General features: G+C 34.4%; 2 protein-coding genes across 2 annotated transcripts; one reads left to right on the forward strand and one right to left on the reverse strand.

Moving 5' to 3' along the window:
- The first annotated feature begins 1,122 nt into the window (after positions 1–1,122).
- Positions 1,123–2,688, forward strand: LOC108331293 (probable WRKY transcription factor 53). Its single transcript, XM_017565945.2, has 3 exons — positions 1,123–1,485; positions 1,580–1,708; positions 1,813–2,688. Exons 1-3 carry the CDS (start codon positions 1,157–1,159, stop codon positions 2,423–2,425), a joined length of 1,071 nt encoding a protein of 356 aa, XP_017421434.2. The 5' UTR covers positions 1,123–1,156; the 3' UTR covers positions 2,426–2,688.
- Positions 2,689–10,872: 8,184 nt separating this feature from the next.
- Positions 10,873–14,815, reverse strand: LOC108331150 (transcription factor SPEECHLESS). Its single transcript, XM_017565781.2, has 3 exons — positions 13,889–14,815; positions 12,718–13,263; positions 10,873–11,230 (listed from the first exon to the last, which is right to left on the reverse strand). Exons 1-3 carry the CDS (start codon positions 14,291–14,293, stop codon positions 11,165–11,167), a joined length of 1,017 nt encoding a protein of 338 aa, XP_017421270.1. The 5' UTR covers positions 14,294–14,815; the 3' UTR covers positions 10,873–11,164.
- Positions 14,816–15,162: the final 347 nt, after the last annotated feature.

Here is a 15,162-nt window from a genome sequence, read left to right on the forward strand (position 1 = left end):
GGGAGTGTACGATTTCTCTCATTAAAGTCGTCAATTTCCTACGATTTCAAATTTTTTATATTTTTTTTTTATGATAAAAAGAATAGTAATCGATTATCATGTCCTAAAATCGGTTTTTAGGTGCACAATCTCACCTTTGACCACAGTGTCATGGTAAAATTGTATAATGAGATACGACTTTTTTTATTTAAAGTCGTATGAACTTCCACTACTTGTTTATTTTTGTAATTCAAAATATTTTTTGCTTAAATCGATAATTTATACTATAATTTTCCCTAATTTCGTGCAAAAACAACTTGCAAGACAGAGATAAACAAAAACGTGCATGAGAAACGAGAGATAAATAAATAAATACAACATCAGATTGACCTAAACTAGATAGTAAGACTTTTACGCTCGCACAGTTCGCGGCATTAATTTGTACGGTTTAAGAGTGGGTCATGTCTAAATTAAATCGAATTAAACTGAAATCATTTTTGAGATGTAATTCCTATCAAATTAATTTGATTAGACGGGAAAAGAATAATTACGTGGAGAGAATTAAATGAAAAGAATTTGGCATTGAGTAATTGTTAATTAATACATAACAGAAATTGATATTGATCTTGAATCCAGTTAAACGAGTGTACCCCATCCTGAAACAGGTCTGGAATGTTATAAATTGTAATTATAATATTAGTGAGGATTGGAACTTGAAATGTTATGATGAAAGCAAAGTGGAAGGCCAACAACCTTCCATAACAACGTTGGAAGGTACAATGGTAATGACGCGGAACAAGGTTTGAAGATTCCTAGTCTCATTCTTTTCCAACTTTATCACCCTTTTCATCACTCTGACTTTTTTCTTAGAATATATTTTTTTCTAATAAAGAATTATATATGTTTTTTACTGCGTATGAAAGCGAGGGAGATGGTTATTGAAGAGAAGAGGGTCTGTGCTGGAGAATGGGTCAGCAATTGGACCTCTCATGGTTACCCTTTGAACTGGTGGATTCCTTCCTATGACCAAAGACTAGTCCGAGTACACAAAATCCACTCAACTTTTCTCAGTCAAACTTTCCTTTTCCTTTCTATTTTCTGCGCTTTCCCATCCTTCAAAACTCCCATATAACTCACCTCATCGCTAACCCTTTTCTCTTATGCTTTTGTTGGGTACATGGACAACATGGACAACATGGGAGACCCAAAGAGCATCATACAAGAACTGCTACAAGGTTTGGAGTTGGCAAGGCAGCTAGAAGTGCATCTTCACACGCCTTCTTCGTCCCGCGAAACCCGTGACCTCCTCATCCACAACATCATATCCATCTTTGAAAAGGCACTTGAAATGGTAAATTGGAAAGGTCCGGTGCCTGTCGGTGAGTCATCACAACTGCCCCTGGCAGCCGCAATCCGAATGTCAGACTCACCTATCAGCAGTAGTCCCCAAAGTGAAGACTCTGAGAGAGATTTGAAGGACCAAGACAACAATGCTTTCAAGAAAAGGTATATCTAATACCAATGCATATATATCTATCTATGCACCACCTTGCCTTTGCTTTTGTCATTTCATTGACTTCATCAACTTCTTTCCTCACAGAAACACTTTGCCCAGATGGACAAAAAGGATTCGGGTTACACCGGGAATGGGGGTGGAAGGGCCTCTTGACGATGGACATAGTTGGAGAAAGTATGGTCAGAAAGACATCCTTGGAGCCATGTACCCCAGGTAAGAGATCTTTAATATACTGTTATATATATAGTGTTGAACTATATTTGTATGTATATATATATATATATATATATATAACTATGTACTTTGTTCGTTTGCAGGGGCTATTACAGATGTACCCACAGAACTGTGCAAGGTTGCATGGCAACAAAGCAAGTTCAAAGATCTGATGAGGACCCTACAATTTTTGAAATCAATTATCGAGGAAATCACACATGCACGGTGGCCCACAGCGCGGGTACTTCTTCAATAATTCCACTAGAAAACCAAGAACCAACTCTGAACAACACAAATCAGCAGCAGAATATCTTGCAGAGCCTTGAGCAGCAACCAAATGATTTACTTTTGAGTCTCCGAGAAGGGTTGAGAGTCCAAACACAAAACCTTGATTCCACTGACCAATCATTTTCTCCATTCCGTTTCCCTTTATCAACAAACATGGAAAACGAAGGTCAGGTTTTCCCTCCTCATGTTCTTGAAAATTTCACTTCTCCTTATATGTCACCTGCTACATCCGGAATCAGCCACTTTTCGGTGTCTCCAACTGGGGTGAACAATTTTGGAGGGAACCAAAATTTGTCAACTTTTGAGTCTCATATCAATGACATGATCCCTGCTGTTACTTCTGCTCCAAACTCAGCAGCTGTTGCTTTAGAGTTTCCTTTCGACCAGTTTGGATTTGATGGTCAGAACCTCAGATTCGGTAACCCATGATTTTTCTGCCGAGTATACTCAATCAACTGAAATTGAATGAAAGTCAAAATCTATTATTTTTTTAAAATAATAGAATTAGAAGCATATGATGAAAGTGGAAAGATATCAGCAGGTGCTGTAAGGTAACATTCTAGAATTATATGACCCTTTTGAAGAAAAAAAAAGGCTTGTGTGTTTGTGTCGTAGGAATCTGCAATTCTAAAATTGCTTAGTCATTAAGAACTTTCCTTCATAATGTCAAGTTATCACAAACTCTTTTCTAATTTTTTTGGCTTTAATATCAGGATTTAACTTTATTCACAAAGGTACCTATTCAGTGGAAACTGGATGATGAAAATGGTCATTTTCTCGAGTCAGAGGAAAGGGGAAAAAGATCTAAACCATTGTATTTCCTTCCAATTCTCTACAAATAAAATAAACAATCAGTTTCTACAGAACAGGTTAAGGTATCTTATCTTTGACCGTTGAAACGTTGACGCGGACAAACACAAAAACTAAAAACTAACAAGATTAATGATATTTTGTTGAACTGTGATTTTAGTTGTACAGTAGCGCTTTACACATTAAGTCGCAACTTGGATTGAAAATAAGAAAGGAAAAACTAGGGCTACAAATAAAAAAGTGGGTCTATGTGACATTTATCCAGCAATATTGTCAAGGGAAATTTGAAAATACTTTTCTACAAACTATTATTCTTGAATTTCTGCTGACTATACTATTATGTTGCATGATTTTTCAAACTGAATTTCAAAGTTAATATTTCCTTAAAAATTAAAATGTGTGTGAAGAATTATGGGATATATAAACATTTTAATCTCTGATTTTTCACTTACGGTCAATTTACCTTTTATGTATATTATGAACAAATTCAAATATTACTTTAAACAAATATTCTTTACTTTTTCACTTAGTGTCGTGAAAAATTAAATGAATTCGATCTCCAAGATTCACCCAAGTTGGATATCTCATGGTCTACAAAATATTTACGAATATACTTCAAATAATTGATCGTTGAAGTTCTGGCATCATTGACAATGAAATCTAAACTCATTTTTGTGAATATATATTTTTAGAGTATTTTTATATACTAAAGTAAAAAAAAAGATAATTATATAGAAATACAAATTTGTCCAGATGCAATTTGTAGTATCCAAATTGTGAATTTAAATATATTTTCTTCACATAAAGAAGTTTGGTAAATATTACCCGGTCAAACAAAATGTTTCCTTGCAGTCCCTAAAAATTGCTTTCCACCACAAATGAGACAGGCCACCACAAATAATTGAGGGTTACTCCCTACACCACCCCACATTATTCTCAGCACCACCACATTTTCTAAAAATTTCAAAATTATTTTTTATATTTTAAAATATCCTACACCCCCACATTTTTTTTTCAACGGATGTCGACATCTGTTGAAGAAAAAATACTTCAACGGATAAGTCACATCCATTAACGGATGTGACTACATCCGTTTAAGTTTTTTTTTTAGTTTTTCGTTTATTAAATTAATATTTTGTATATAATTAGTTAAACGGATGTGCCACATCCGTTAAGGTTTTAAAATTCATTAATTCAACTTAACCTCAGAATCCATAATGAAATTACAGTGGAATAGTCCTATAAGCATAGCTCTCTATGAATGGAGTGAAATACATGGTAAAATAAAAGTGAACGGAGTGGTGGATGATTGCTTCCAGTGGAGTAGTCTGAGTGAATGAATGAGTTATGATTTTCGTCTCCCATTGGTCTCTTTATATAATGTTGGGCTTGGACTATGAGTATTTTGTTGATAAGATATTTCCTGTTGATATATTTTCATAATAAATCAATTATCTTAAAATTATCAACTGATTTATCTCTTAAATTCCATTCATGTCCTTCTTAAGTTTTCAAAATTACAAAAAAGCCCTTGAAAGTTTCTTTAATTGCCCTTTAGCCCCTTCTGAATTTCTTAAAATTGCACCAGAGCCCCTTAATTGATCATCTTTGACCAAATTCAAACAGTTTTGACCAACTTTGACTTAGATGGACGTGGCCAATAAGTCCTTGCCACGTGCAGCCCCTTTCGATCCAAGTTTTGAAGATTTAGGGGAATGGGAACTTTATGCCGCTGTGGAGAGGATGGAGGCACGACTTGCTTGCGTCGCGACGTCACGCGAAGGAAAATGATTTTCATATGAATTCTAAAATATATGAACTGCCAAAACTGGTTTTCTATTTTTATATAAAAAAAACACTAAAAGGACGTCAGAAAATGCACTTTCTGAAGTCAATTAACCTCAGAAATGGTAATTTCTAACGTCAATTTACTATCAATCCACCCATTGGTCGCCTTCAAGTTTATGAATCTGGATACTACTGATAACTTTGTGAAGTTAGTTTAACTTGTATACAACGAAGTCTTCGCATTAGTAGACATCGTTTCATACACATGCGCTTGGACGAAAGCTTTTCCACCAAAATCATAGATAAAATGTCCTTTAATTTGTCTTCTTCTAGTCAATCTTCCATGATGGAATCCACAACATGTTTAGTTTGAGAGACACTTGGGAAGTCTATTAATTCGTCATGTCATGTTCATGTTGTATAACTTCAAAGGAAACCATCACAAGTAAGGTATCCCTAATTTCGGTTGCATTCAACTTTCTCCCGTTCAAACAGTTTAACAAATACATCTAAACTTCACTTCATCATCACTTCTACCATCATTATATTAAACAAATTGTATAAATTATTCAACTCCTTTCTCATACTCAACATTGATGTGTAGTGAATTAATCAAATCTCAATACATACATATATATTGAAATTGTTTAAACAATTTCAGTAATCTTTAAATGAATGATCACCTCGCTTTTGTATTGAACATGTGACTTAACAACGGGTCGGGTCGGGTCGGGCATGGATAATGCATACCCGCTATTTAATTCGCAACAAAAAAATTCACTTGTTATTACTCATTGGATACCCGTTTAAAAATTATTCGTGGGTATTTTAAAATCCGCAAGCACTCGTCACCCACAAATATTTAAAAAAATATATTTTATAAATTTTTAAAATAAAATCTAAATAAAATTATAAAAATAAAATAAAAAATATAATATAGATTAAAATTTAATTTTAATGAAATTTAACCTAATTCAAGAAGATTTATTGTTTTGAGTTTATTGGTACATATTGGTTTTCATATTGTTTTTCAGGTTACACAAAATGTAAATGATTATAAAAGCACAAATAATATGCACCTGAATATCAATACAAATACAATTAGAATTTTAAGATATGTAATTTATATATATATATATATATACTAGTAAACTACTAAAAGGTGATTAATCTTCTTAAACTGTCTTGGAAAATTCAAGATTTAATAAATATAAATTATTAGTACTATCCCATTTTATATTAACTTTTAGAAAATACAATTTCTTTTAAAAAAAAATTAGAAACACTAAATAATTTTTGTATTAAATCTCAAACGTGAAAACTTAGGCCAACTCGATACAACAACAATCTTAAATAAAACTGTTACTATAGGCTTATAGCCAACTCGATACAACAACAATCTTAAATAAACACTAGTACAAAATTAGCTTTTAAACTTGCATATTATGCTTCATTTGACAGCAAACCGCTGCCTATCACAAGGCGGTGGCAGGTTTGTAATAAAACCGATCTTATATAATTCGGTTGTACGTCGAACCGGTGCAAAACCAAGATACAATCTCGGTTGCACACAGAATCGAAGCATAAGCCGTGCCTAAAGGACTGACAACTTTACGAAAAGGTGATACTACCTCGGTTGCCTGCAGACTCGAGGTAGAAAGCCTGAGCTACGACCTCGGTGAACTTAGACCCGAGGCATAAAGCCTGAACAAATTCATTTCTTCTCGTGCTGATGGTTCTCCTTCTTCTTCTTTCTCTGCGTGCTGCCACTGCTATTAATTTCTTCGTTGCTTATTTGTGTTCATTGCTTCATCTTTCACTTAAAGCTTGGTTGTGTTCATTGCTTCTTCGGTTCTTCTTCTTCGCGCTGCTGCTTAGTCTTTGCCGCCACCACTATTGTTCTCTCCAAGGGCTGCCTCCACCAACGTCGCCGCTGCGAGTCCTTCGTCGGTGCCGTTCGCTTCGTCCTTGCCGCTCTCACCTTCATAGCCGTTATTGTCGTCGTCTACTATCATCGTCGTCGCGCCATGGAACCCTAAATCAGAAAATCCCAATCGGCCACCATCGCGTTTTTCTCCCCCAACGGTGAATGGGTCGCCTCCGCCTCGACCACCATCGCACGTTTCTCCCCCAACGGCGAGTGGGTCGCCTCCGCCGATGCCTCCGGTACCGTCAGGATTTGGGACACGCCGATGCCTCCGAAGCTTCTCTTTTGTTGATGATGTCTTTTGTTGATGATGTTGTATACTGTGCAATGAAGGTGCGATGAAGCTTCTCTGTGTGTTGTGTATTGCTTTGTGGTGTGTGTGTGTGTTGTGTATTGCTTTGTGGTGTATGTTGGAATTTCTGATATGTTGTTGTCTGTTGTTGTTCTTCCTTGGCGATGAAACAGGCTTATTGGGTGGCTGTTTACTAGCTCTGGATGGTTGAGGATGGCTATTTACCAGCTCTGGAAACATCAGCAAGATCATTCATAGTGAATCAACACACACCTTACTGCAGTGGAAAGCTGAGAAGAATGAATTCAGTGCAATCCTGGAGACTCTGCACAGAGGAGCTAAACATAGTGGAGCAAACCCAATAAGAACATTCTTTCCCCTTCTCTTCAATTGTAGCTTTAGGTTCTTTCTGATAGTTTGTTTAGGTTACATTGTTTTGTCTTAGCTGTTTTAGGTTCCAATTGAGTCTAGTAAGCCTGTATAGGTTGTACATAGTTTAGGTCACACTGTTAGACATTTTTAGGTTATGTTTCATACTCTTATTCATTCTTTACTGATTTAATTCATTTCTCAGTTTTATTTCTTTTAAATAGAACTGTTAATTGTGTTCCATGCTGTAAATTCAAGTAGAAGTAGTCCTAGCATTATTTTTGCATCTGAGTTCAGTCCAATGAAGTAATTTTTGCATAAAAGAGGGTAGAAAGTCAGTTTTAGCAAATTTCTTAACCTGGAGAGATTTTGGGCCAAATTTTTGTCTTTTTTGTGTGATTTCATGCATGTTTGACTTTTAATTCTGATTTTGCATTGATTCTCTACAATAAGCTTGCTCTTGGTATATTCTAGAGATGATTTAGGCATTCTTTTTCTTCATCCATAGCCACAATAGCTTAACCATTTCAGTTTTTGACCATTGTACCTTTCTTTTGAGCCTTAGCCATATTTGTTGTTTCAATTCATTACAAGCCATTTTCCCATCAATTACCCAACCTGTAGAGACTTGTGAGAAGTAGGGAGAGATGGAACTTGGTGAGTGCAAAAGAGAAAAGAAAGGCCAAGAGTGAAAAAGAAAAAGAAAAATGAGTTGAGAAATTTGGTTGTGTTGAAAAAGAAGAAAGAGCAGGTTTGCAAAAAGAGCAAAATTGCAAAAGAAATGAAAAAAAAAATTTGAGACCTGGCAGAATTGAAAACCAGAGAGAAGGGAAAAAGAAAAAAAAATTGATTGGCCAAAGTTAAACAAAGAGTGCACTGAGTTATAGGTTCTTCCTTCTTCTTCACAATTTCTCTAATTCCATTTAGCCTTGTGTTTTCTAACCCTTCATACCATTTACATTACAAGCCATTAAAGACCTTTTGATCTATATGAAACCATGAGCTGATCACTTTCACTTAGAGTCCTTGCAAAGTTAAGAATGGAGGTTGACATGTCATGAGTGAGTGAAACAAGACAGCTCTAAACAGTTGAGTGAATCTGAGTGAAACTTTCCTGTGAGGCTGAAACTGACTTATGCTTTTCTGATTATGTTCATTGCTGAAATTAGCTGAATTAAGTTGTTTCTCAAATGCTTGGATTGCTGAAACTGAGGTTTAAAGCTGAGAAATATTGTTATGCAGTTTTGACTGAAAGAAATGGCTAGGAAATGATTAAATAGCAGGATTGAATGTGCTGTGAATAGGTCTAGTGTTTTTGAGTCTTTAATTTTAGAGTTTTGTAAAAATAGTGTTATTTTCCCTTTTTAGTTAAATAAAATAGGTTTTTAAATAATTAGGTAATTTCTCTTTTAGAAAAATATTCAGAAAAAAAATAAATAATTTTTTTAGTCTTTTATCTTTTCTTTTTGCTGTTTAAAATCCTATTTTTTTTTTCTACAGATCAAGTCTTTGGCTGATTGGGCTGAAATGGAGCAAAGTGGGCTGGCAATGGCTGAATAAGGCTTGGCGATGGAATGGGCTGAAGTCCTCTTGGAGTGAAGTTTAATGAAACGCAGCCTTTCATACTGCTGCAAAGAGGCAAAGCTGACATGGTTTTCTTTCTTGAGTTCATTCTATGTAGGGAGGCTTAAATCAATTTGGGGCTTTCTCCCAACTCTTTCACCGATGGCTAGGGTTCTTGCGAAAAGAGAAGAAGTAGAACAGAATCAGACGCAAGCTCCAAGGTCCAACGGAAGTAGGCCCAAAAACTGATCGAACCAGAATGCTGATCAGACCGAGAAGCGGTTGACGGTTGAAGAGAAGAGAGGTTAGAGTCAGTTGAAGAGCAACCAAGAATATTCCAACTTTATTCGGTTCTTTCCCCTTTGCCCCCTCTTTTCCTCTTTTCTGTTTTTGTTTTCTCCTATATAAAGGAGTTTTGTAAAATAGAAACATACGTGTAGTGGGTGACAGACACTATACATCAATTGTATTTTCATTTCCAGTTTTTAATAAAAGCTTGTACATTTCAGTTTGATGATTCAATTTACATTTCTGCATTCACTTTATGTTTTGTCTCGTTTCTTTCTTGTATTGATTTTACCTTTTGATTTTCATGTCTGATAATGGTTTTAGAGTTGATGTTCTGGTTCTGTTTCTTATTGATAAAGGTTGAAAAAAAAACACGTTACTGCCTCGGTTACCTAAAAACCGAGGCATAATCCTATTTTTTTGACTCAGTTCATAACCGAGGCATAAAACCAACCATTTTTTACCTCATCTGTATATGTCTCGGTTGTAGAACCGGTGTCTATAACCAAATTTAACCGGTGCCATTTTGTCTTACTGCACTAGTGAAAACATCGATATGATTAAGCATATAATGAAACACATATCTAACATACAAAAATAAATTTTCCATTACCAACAATAATTATAGGTTTATACTAAAACTAAATTTTCAAGATAATAATAGCAACCTCGGAGCGTGAAACATGAACAACAACGACAATGCAATCCTTCATGTGTTTTGAAAAACTAATCAATTCCATCACAATGTAACAATATCTGGACAACAATGGCACCATAAAAACCGAACGAAACTTTACCAACAAAGAATCAAAGGAATACATGAACTCCACCAATAACATAAAAAAATTGAAATAAACACTCACGATTTCACTGATTGGATGTTGGGCAGCACAAAGAATGGAAGTGCGAGGTTGAACCGCAACGCAGGAGAGTTTCGTGAGGAAGAATAAATGATGAAGATGAAGAAGAAGAATAGGAAGAAATTGCGAAGAAGAAGAATATGAAATGACAAGGATAAAAAAAAAAAGGAATCACGAAACAGAAGAAAAAGAAGAAACTGCAATACTTTGGATTATTATGATCACTATGCAACTTTCATGAATATTAACCCTAGATAGAATTTTAAGCTTCAGTTTTAAAATAATCTAAATCTAAAACTCTGCTTTCAATGACAATCTTGAAATTTTGATGAACCTTTAGCTCTCAGTTATTTAGAACTTGAAGTCTAAAAGTTTTTATGCTATAATTTTCTCAATAATAAAATAATTAAGAAAGAGAGAAAATTTTAAAATTTTAATGAAGCTTTAAGTCTCAATTTTTAAACAATCAAAACATAAAAATTGATAAACTTTAACTTATCAAGAGTCGGAGTCTATAAATTTGCAAAAGTTTTAAAATTGTTACCACGTTTTTATATGTGTCGTTTATTATAAGACTGAATGATATAAAGGTTATTTTAAAAGCCAATTGCCCTAGTGAAAATAATTTAAAAAATAGTTAGACCAATTTATTTCATATATCTCTTTCATTTTTTAATTTGTTTCAATCAACTTTTTAAGTTTTATTTCATTTTATCTTTATTTTTTTATTCATTTTTTTCGTGAACATTAGTGTTCCGATAAGAAAAAAGAGGGTAAATAATGTAAAAGTGAAAAGGATAAAGTTAAAAACCAAAAGAATGACTGAGAATGTAATGCTTATATATATTTTGCAGCTCCTTAAATGCAATTAGTTTTGAAAGTAAAGATAAAACGGAGCACCAAACTCAAATTTAACCAGCTTAAAGTTGCAGCAATTAGTTGTGGAGGAGTGCTTAAATTTTGGAAATGGAAATATAATTAATTCATAGAAAAATAAAAGCTTGACAGTGGTCAATTACAGGAGAGCAGTCACTATACTAAGAACTACCTAATACTTGTCATGGAATTACACTACCGATTGCTGTAATAAAAATAAATAAGAAAGAAAGAAAGAAAATGATAAAAAGGTTGCAATTAAATCGAGTCTTCCCATCACTTCTCTGTTATTTGTACAGCCACGTACGTACAACACAGTAAGAGAAGAGAGAGAAATGCATGCATGGTGATGTTTGGTGTGGATTCTGGACAGGCATTACTCATCTTTATAGTAATTAGCAGAATGTTTGCTGGATTTGTTGAGCCAATTCTTCTGCACTCAGTTGGCATTCAATTCCAATCTATATACATACACACAAAGACATATCAGTAGTGTTAAAGAAACCACAATATTTAATAGACAACCTAAATTCACCTACTAAATATTCTACACATATGTCCTATCATATGCTGCTATATAAATTCCATACATGAATAATTCTCCAATTTAATAATTTAAATCAAAATCTCAACAATTTATATATTTGTCTTTTTGGCCATACTATGGGGACAAATATGTCGGAATGGAGCCTGGCCTCCCCATTCATGCAGTATAAAAATATACAGTCAGTGTATCCATTTCTTTTATATCTTGCAATAAAGAACTACACAGTAGATAGCATGCAAGAAAAATAATTGATGTTAAGCAATCATTAAAAAGGAAATATGTTTTTTCATTGAGTAAGTGTGATTTTACACTTCATTGTAAATTAAAATTAAGACGTTGATAAAAACAATTGTCTTCACACTTTATCTTTAAACTTTAGTCATATATATATATATATATATATATATATATATATATATATATATATATATATATATATATATATATATATATATGTGTGTGTGTGTGTGTGTGTGTGTGTGTGTGATGTAAATATAAGAACATAAACAATGAAGGAAACAAATGAAACAAACAAATATCTTGTGATAAACAAACAAATGAAAATCCAAGTGTGATACAGAAGAATATCTTGTATATGAGTTTATTTGACACTTTTACAACGTCATATATAATAAATATTTAAATATAATATTATTATTTTCATGTCTTATAACAAGAAATGTTTTCACTTAATGATTATACACGCACACAATGCAATGAATTTTAGTTAAATATAAATCTATAAGATAATTTACAGACATTTAATGTTAAAGATATTTCAATATTTCAAGTGGTCTATTTTACTATTTTTCATATATAAAAGGAGAAACCAGGTGAGACATATTTGAAGAGAAAAAAAAATCTTAAATAAGAAACTTAATGTTAAAAAATGTTTTTCTTTTTAAAATGAACATTTTAGCCTCTTTTCCTCTTTTCCATTATTTAGGTAATGAATTGAACAATATTAAGAAAACAGAGCTTTTAATTTCAAATGAATTTTTAAGTAAAAACTGACTTATAAAAAAAATCATATTATAAACTTAAATTTTAAAGTAATTTAAAGGTAGGTATCCAGCTGGCATCGAAAGAACAACTAAATTTTACATAAGAAAGACTTCACCATTTCCTCCTTTCATGTGACAAGGTACCATTGAAATTCATCATTGTCAGTCTTCCTTTCCATTTTCCATTTTCCATTTTTCATTTTCAATTCCATTTCCATAACACAAGTACTTAATCAAGAATGTTCATATATGTGGTGTTTTACGTCTTTAACGTACGAACCTCATTATTATTAAATCAAGGAACCTATTATGAACATGAACAGAACACAGGGTTATGCATTCCAAGAAATAAGAGGATTTTTAGCCGTTAACTTTTGTGTTCCAATTCGAAGTGTACCTTGATAGTGAATGAATTTAGCATGGTATCATCAGCAGCACAATTAATGTTGACATGGAGGATTTCTAGCGCGAGATCTTCAAGTGCTGTGATTATCTTCAGAGCCTGTCCGGGAATTCGTTGAGACACCGTTTTGAGAAGAACGTGGGGCCCTGAAAACTTGACCTCCACATCAGCAGTGGCGGATTTGGAGTTTGCAACAAGCTCGTTGATGTTGTCGTTGATGGAGGAATTAGCAGAAGAAGTGGGAGAAGGGTCGAGAGAGTTGGACATGGTTGGTGAAATCATGTTGTTGTAGCCTTGTTGCAACCTTGGCCTGTAAGGACTTCCTGGTTGTGGAGTTCTTGGGCTAATGGGCAAGTTTAGTCTCGGGCTCAGAGGTGGTTTCCGAGGACTCAGAGGTGAGGGCCTTGGGCTTGAAACCAGCCTAGGGCTTAGCACTTCACTGTAAACTTTCCTTTGTTTCTTGGCCTCCAGGGCTTGGAGCACTTGCTGCAACTCGTTGATGTAATCAACCACACCTCCGATTATGGATGCTTGATCTCCCTAAAGCATAAACCATTGAAAAGAATTTAATATACTCATACGTTACAAATAATAATGTAATTAAAAGTCAACTAATTCAAGGAAACAAACTTGTGGTAGCTTTACCACAAACATCTATTTATAAGGGATTCAGAAATGCAAGGTGCACTTAATTTAATCTGTAAAGAACACTTTACACTGTAATATGAAACCAGTAACCATATATATTTGAAGTTATGTTTTTGTAAGATAAAACTTTAAACAAATAATGAATAAATACCCTAAATTTTCAATCATCTCGCTTGAAAGATGAAACAAAGTTTTGTTTCAAATTTAAACACGCAAGGCAAGCTATACGCTAAAAAAGACAGCTCACGTGCAACTCTGTACCAATGTGTCACATGAGGAGCTTTTAATGTTGCTCTCCGTTAAGTAATTAGTGTTTTATTTCAGAAATCCGTAGTAACTCTTAAATAAATATTTATTATGCATATTAGTGAGAGAAAAAAAATAACGATAATTAAACAACAATACTCAAAACAGTTGAAAAAACGGTATCCTACTTTTCTAAGAAAACCTTTCAAGATAAAACTTGATAGTTGAAGAGATGTAAAAGAAAGTGAATATAAATAAAATAAAGACGTACCCGTTTGACATAAAAGCAAGGCATAAGCGACCTCAATACAGACAAGTGTTCATTCATCTGCTTTCTCCGGTTGCGTTCAACGGTGATGTGAGACATCCTTTGTTGTCCATCCGGGTTTGCTTCCTCTGGCGTGGTAGGAGTAAGCTTCTGTCTCTTGGTTTTTGATGAGGTTTCAAACTCAGTTTCGGAATAATCTAGTGGAGCACTTGACGAGGTAGACTTTTGAGACACCAATCTGGAGACATCCTCGTTCTCTTTGGAGACAGCAACAGTTTCTTCGTTAATGGGAGGGAAATGGGTGAAGTCCGATTCTAGGCTCTCCAAAATGGCGAATAGATCGTCCCCACCAAAGTGGTCGCTCCCAAACTCTTTGTCGTCGAAAATGTCACATAAGTTGTCGTCCATGTTTGGAGGCTTTAGGAGTTTCCAATTGGATGGATGGATGGAGTCCGGGAAACCTGCGACGGAAGAGCCGGAAAAATGTCTTTGAGTGGGAAAGAGAATGAGAAAGTTTGGAGTGAGAAAGGGACACACAAAATGAGGTTTGTCAAGATCAAGGAAAAGGGTAGCGGAGAGTGAAGATTGAAAAGGAGTAAATATATGAGAGGGGTGTTGATGTGATAGTGACTAAACGATCGCCATCAACTACTACTGCTGATTGATGTTATGGTCCCTTTTTGAAAAGATGTGGTTTAAACCGTTAGATGCCTAGGGATTGATACAATCTCACGGGCTGAAGCCGAAGCAGAACAGAAACAGCAGTATCAGACTGTGCCAGAATTCAAAACTGAAAATTTTTGAGAAGGGAGCTTGAGAACGGAGAATAACTTGCATGTATTCTAAAGTACATAGTAATGATAAAGGTGTTGTGGTCTATAAAACAAGTGATGATATAGTTGCTTTTGGACTGTTAATATAATGCAAGTTTTAGATAGTTATTTGGCTCCTACAAGCACTCTCAGTTGATGTTATGAGCATATATATGGCCAATGAGAGTGGTTTTTACTATTAAGGACAGGAAAGAGGGGTCAAGAATCGCTGCGCATCCACGTTACAATTCCCACTCATTAATATACCTCTACGTTACAATTTCCACTCATAAATACCTCTGCACTCCTTCATTAATATGTCACTGAATTGTTTTAAAATTTGGGAAGGAACAGTGAATTATTTAAACTTGAATTGATGTCCATTAAATTTCTGGATGCTTTTTGTAATGAAGTTCAACACCATTTTGCAGGTAAGTACTGTAATTTCTCAGCGTTTTATGAATG

Source organism: Vigna angularis, chromosome 4, assembly GCF_016808095.1.
Source record: "Vigna angularis cultivar LongXiaoDou No.4 chromosome 4, ASM1680809v1, whole genome shotgun sequence".
Taxonomy (NCBI): Eukaryota; Viridiplantae; Streptophyta; class Magnoliopsida; order Fabales; family Fabaceae; genus Vigna; species Vigna angularis.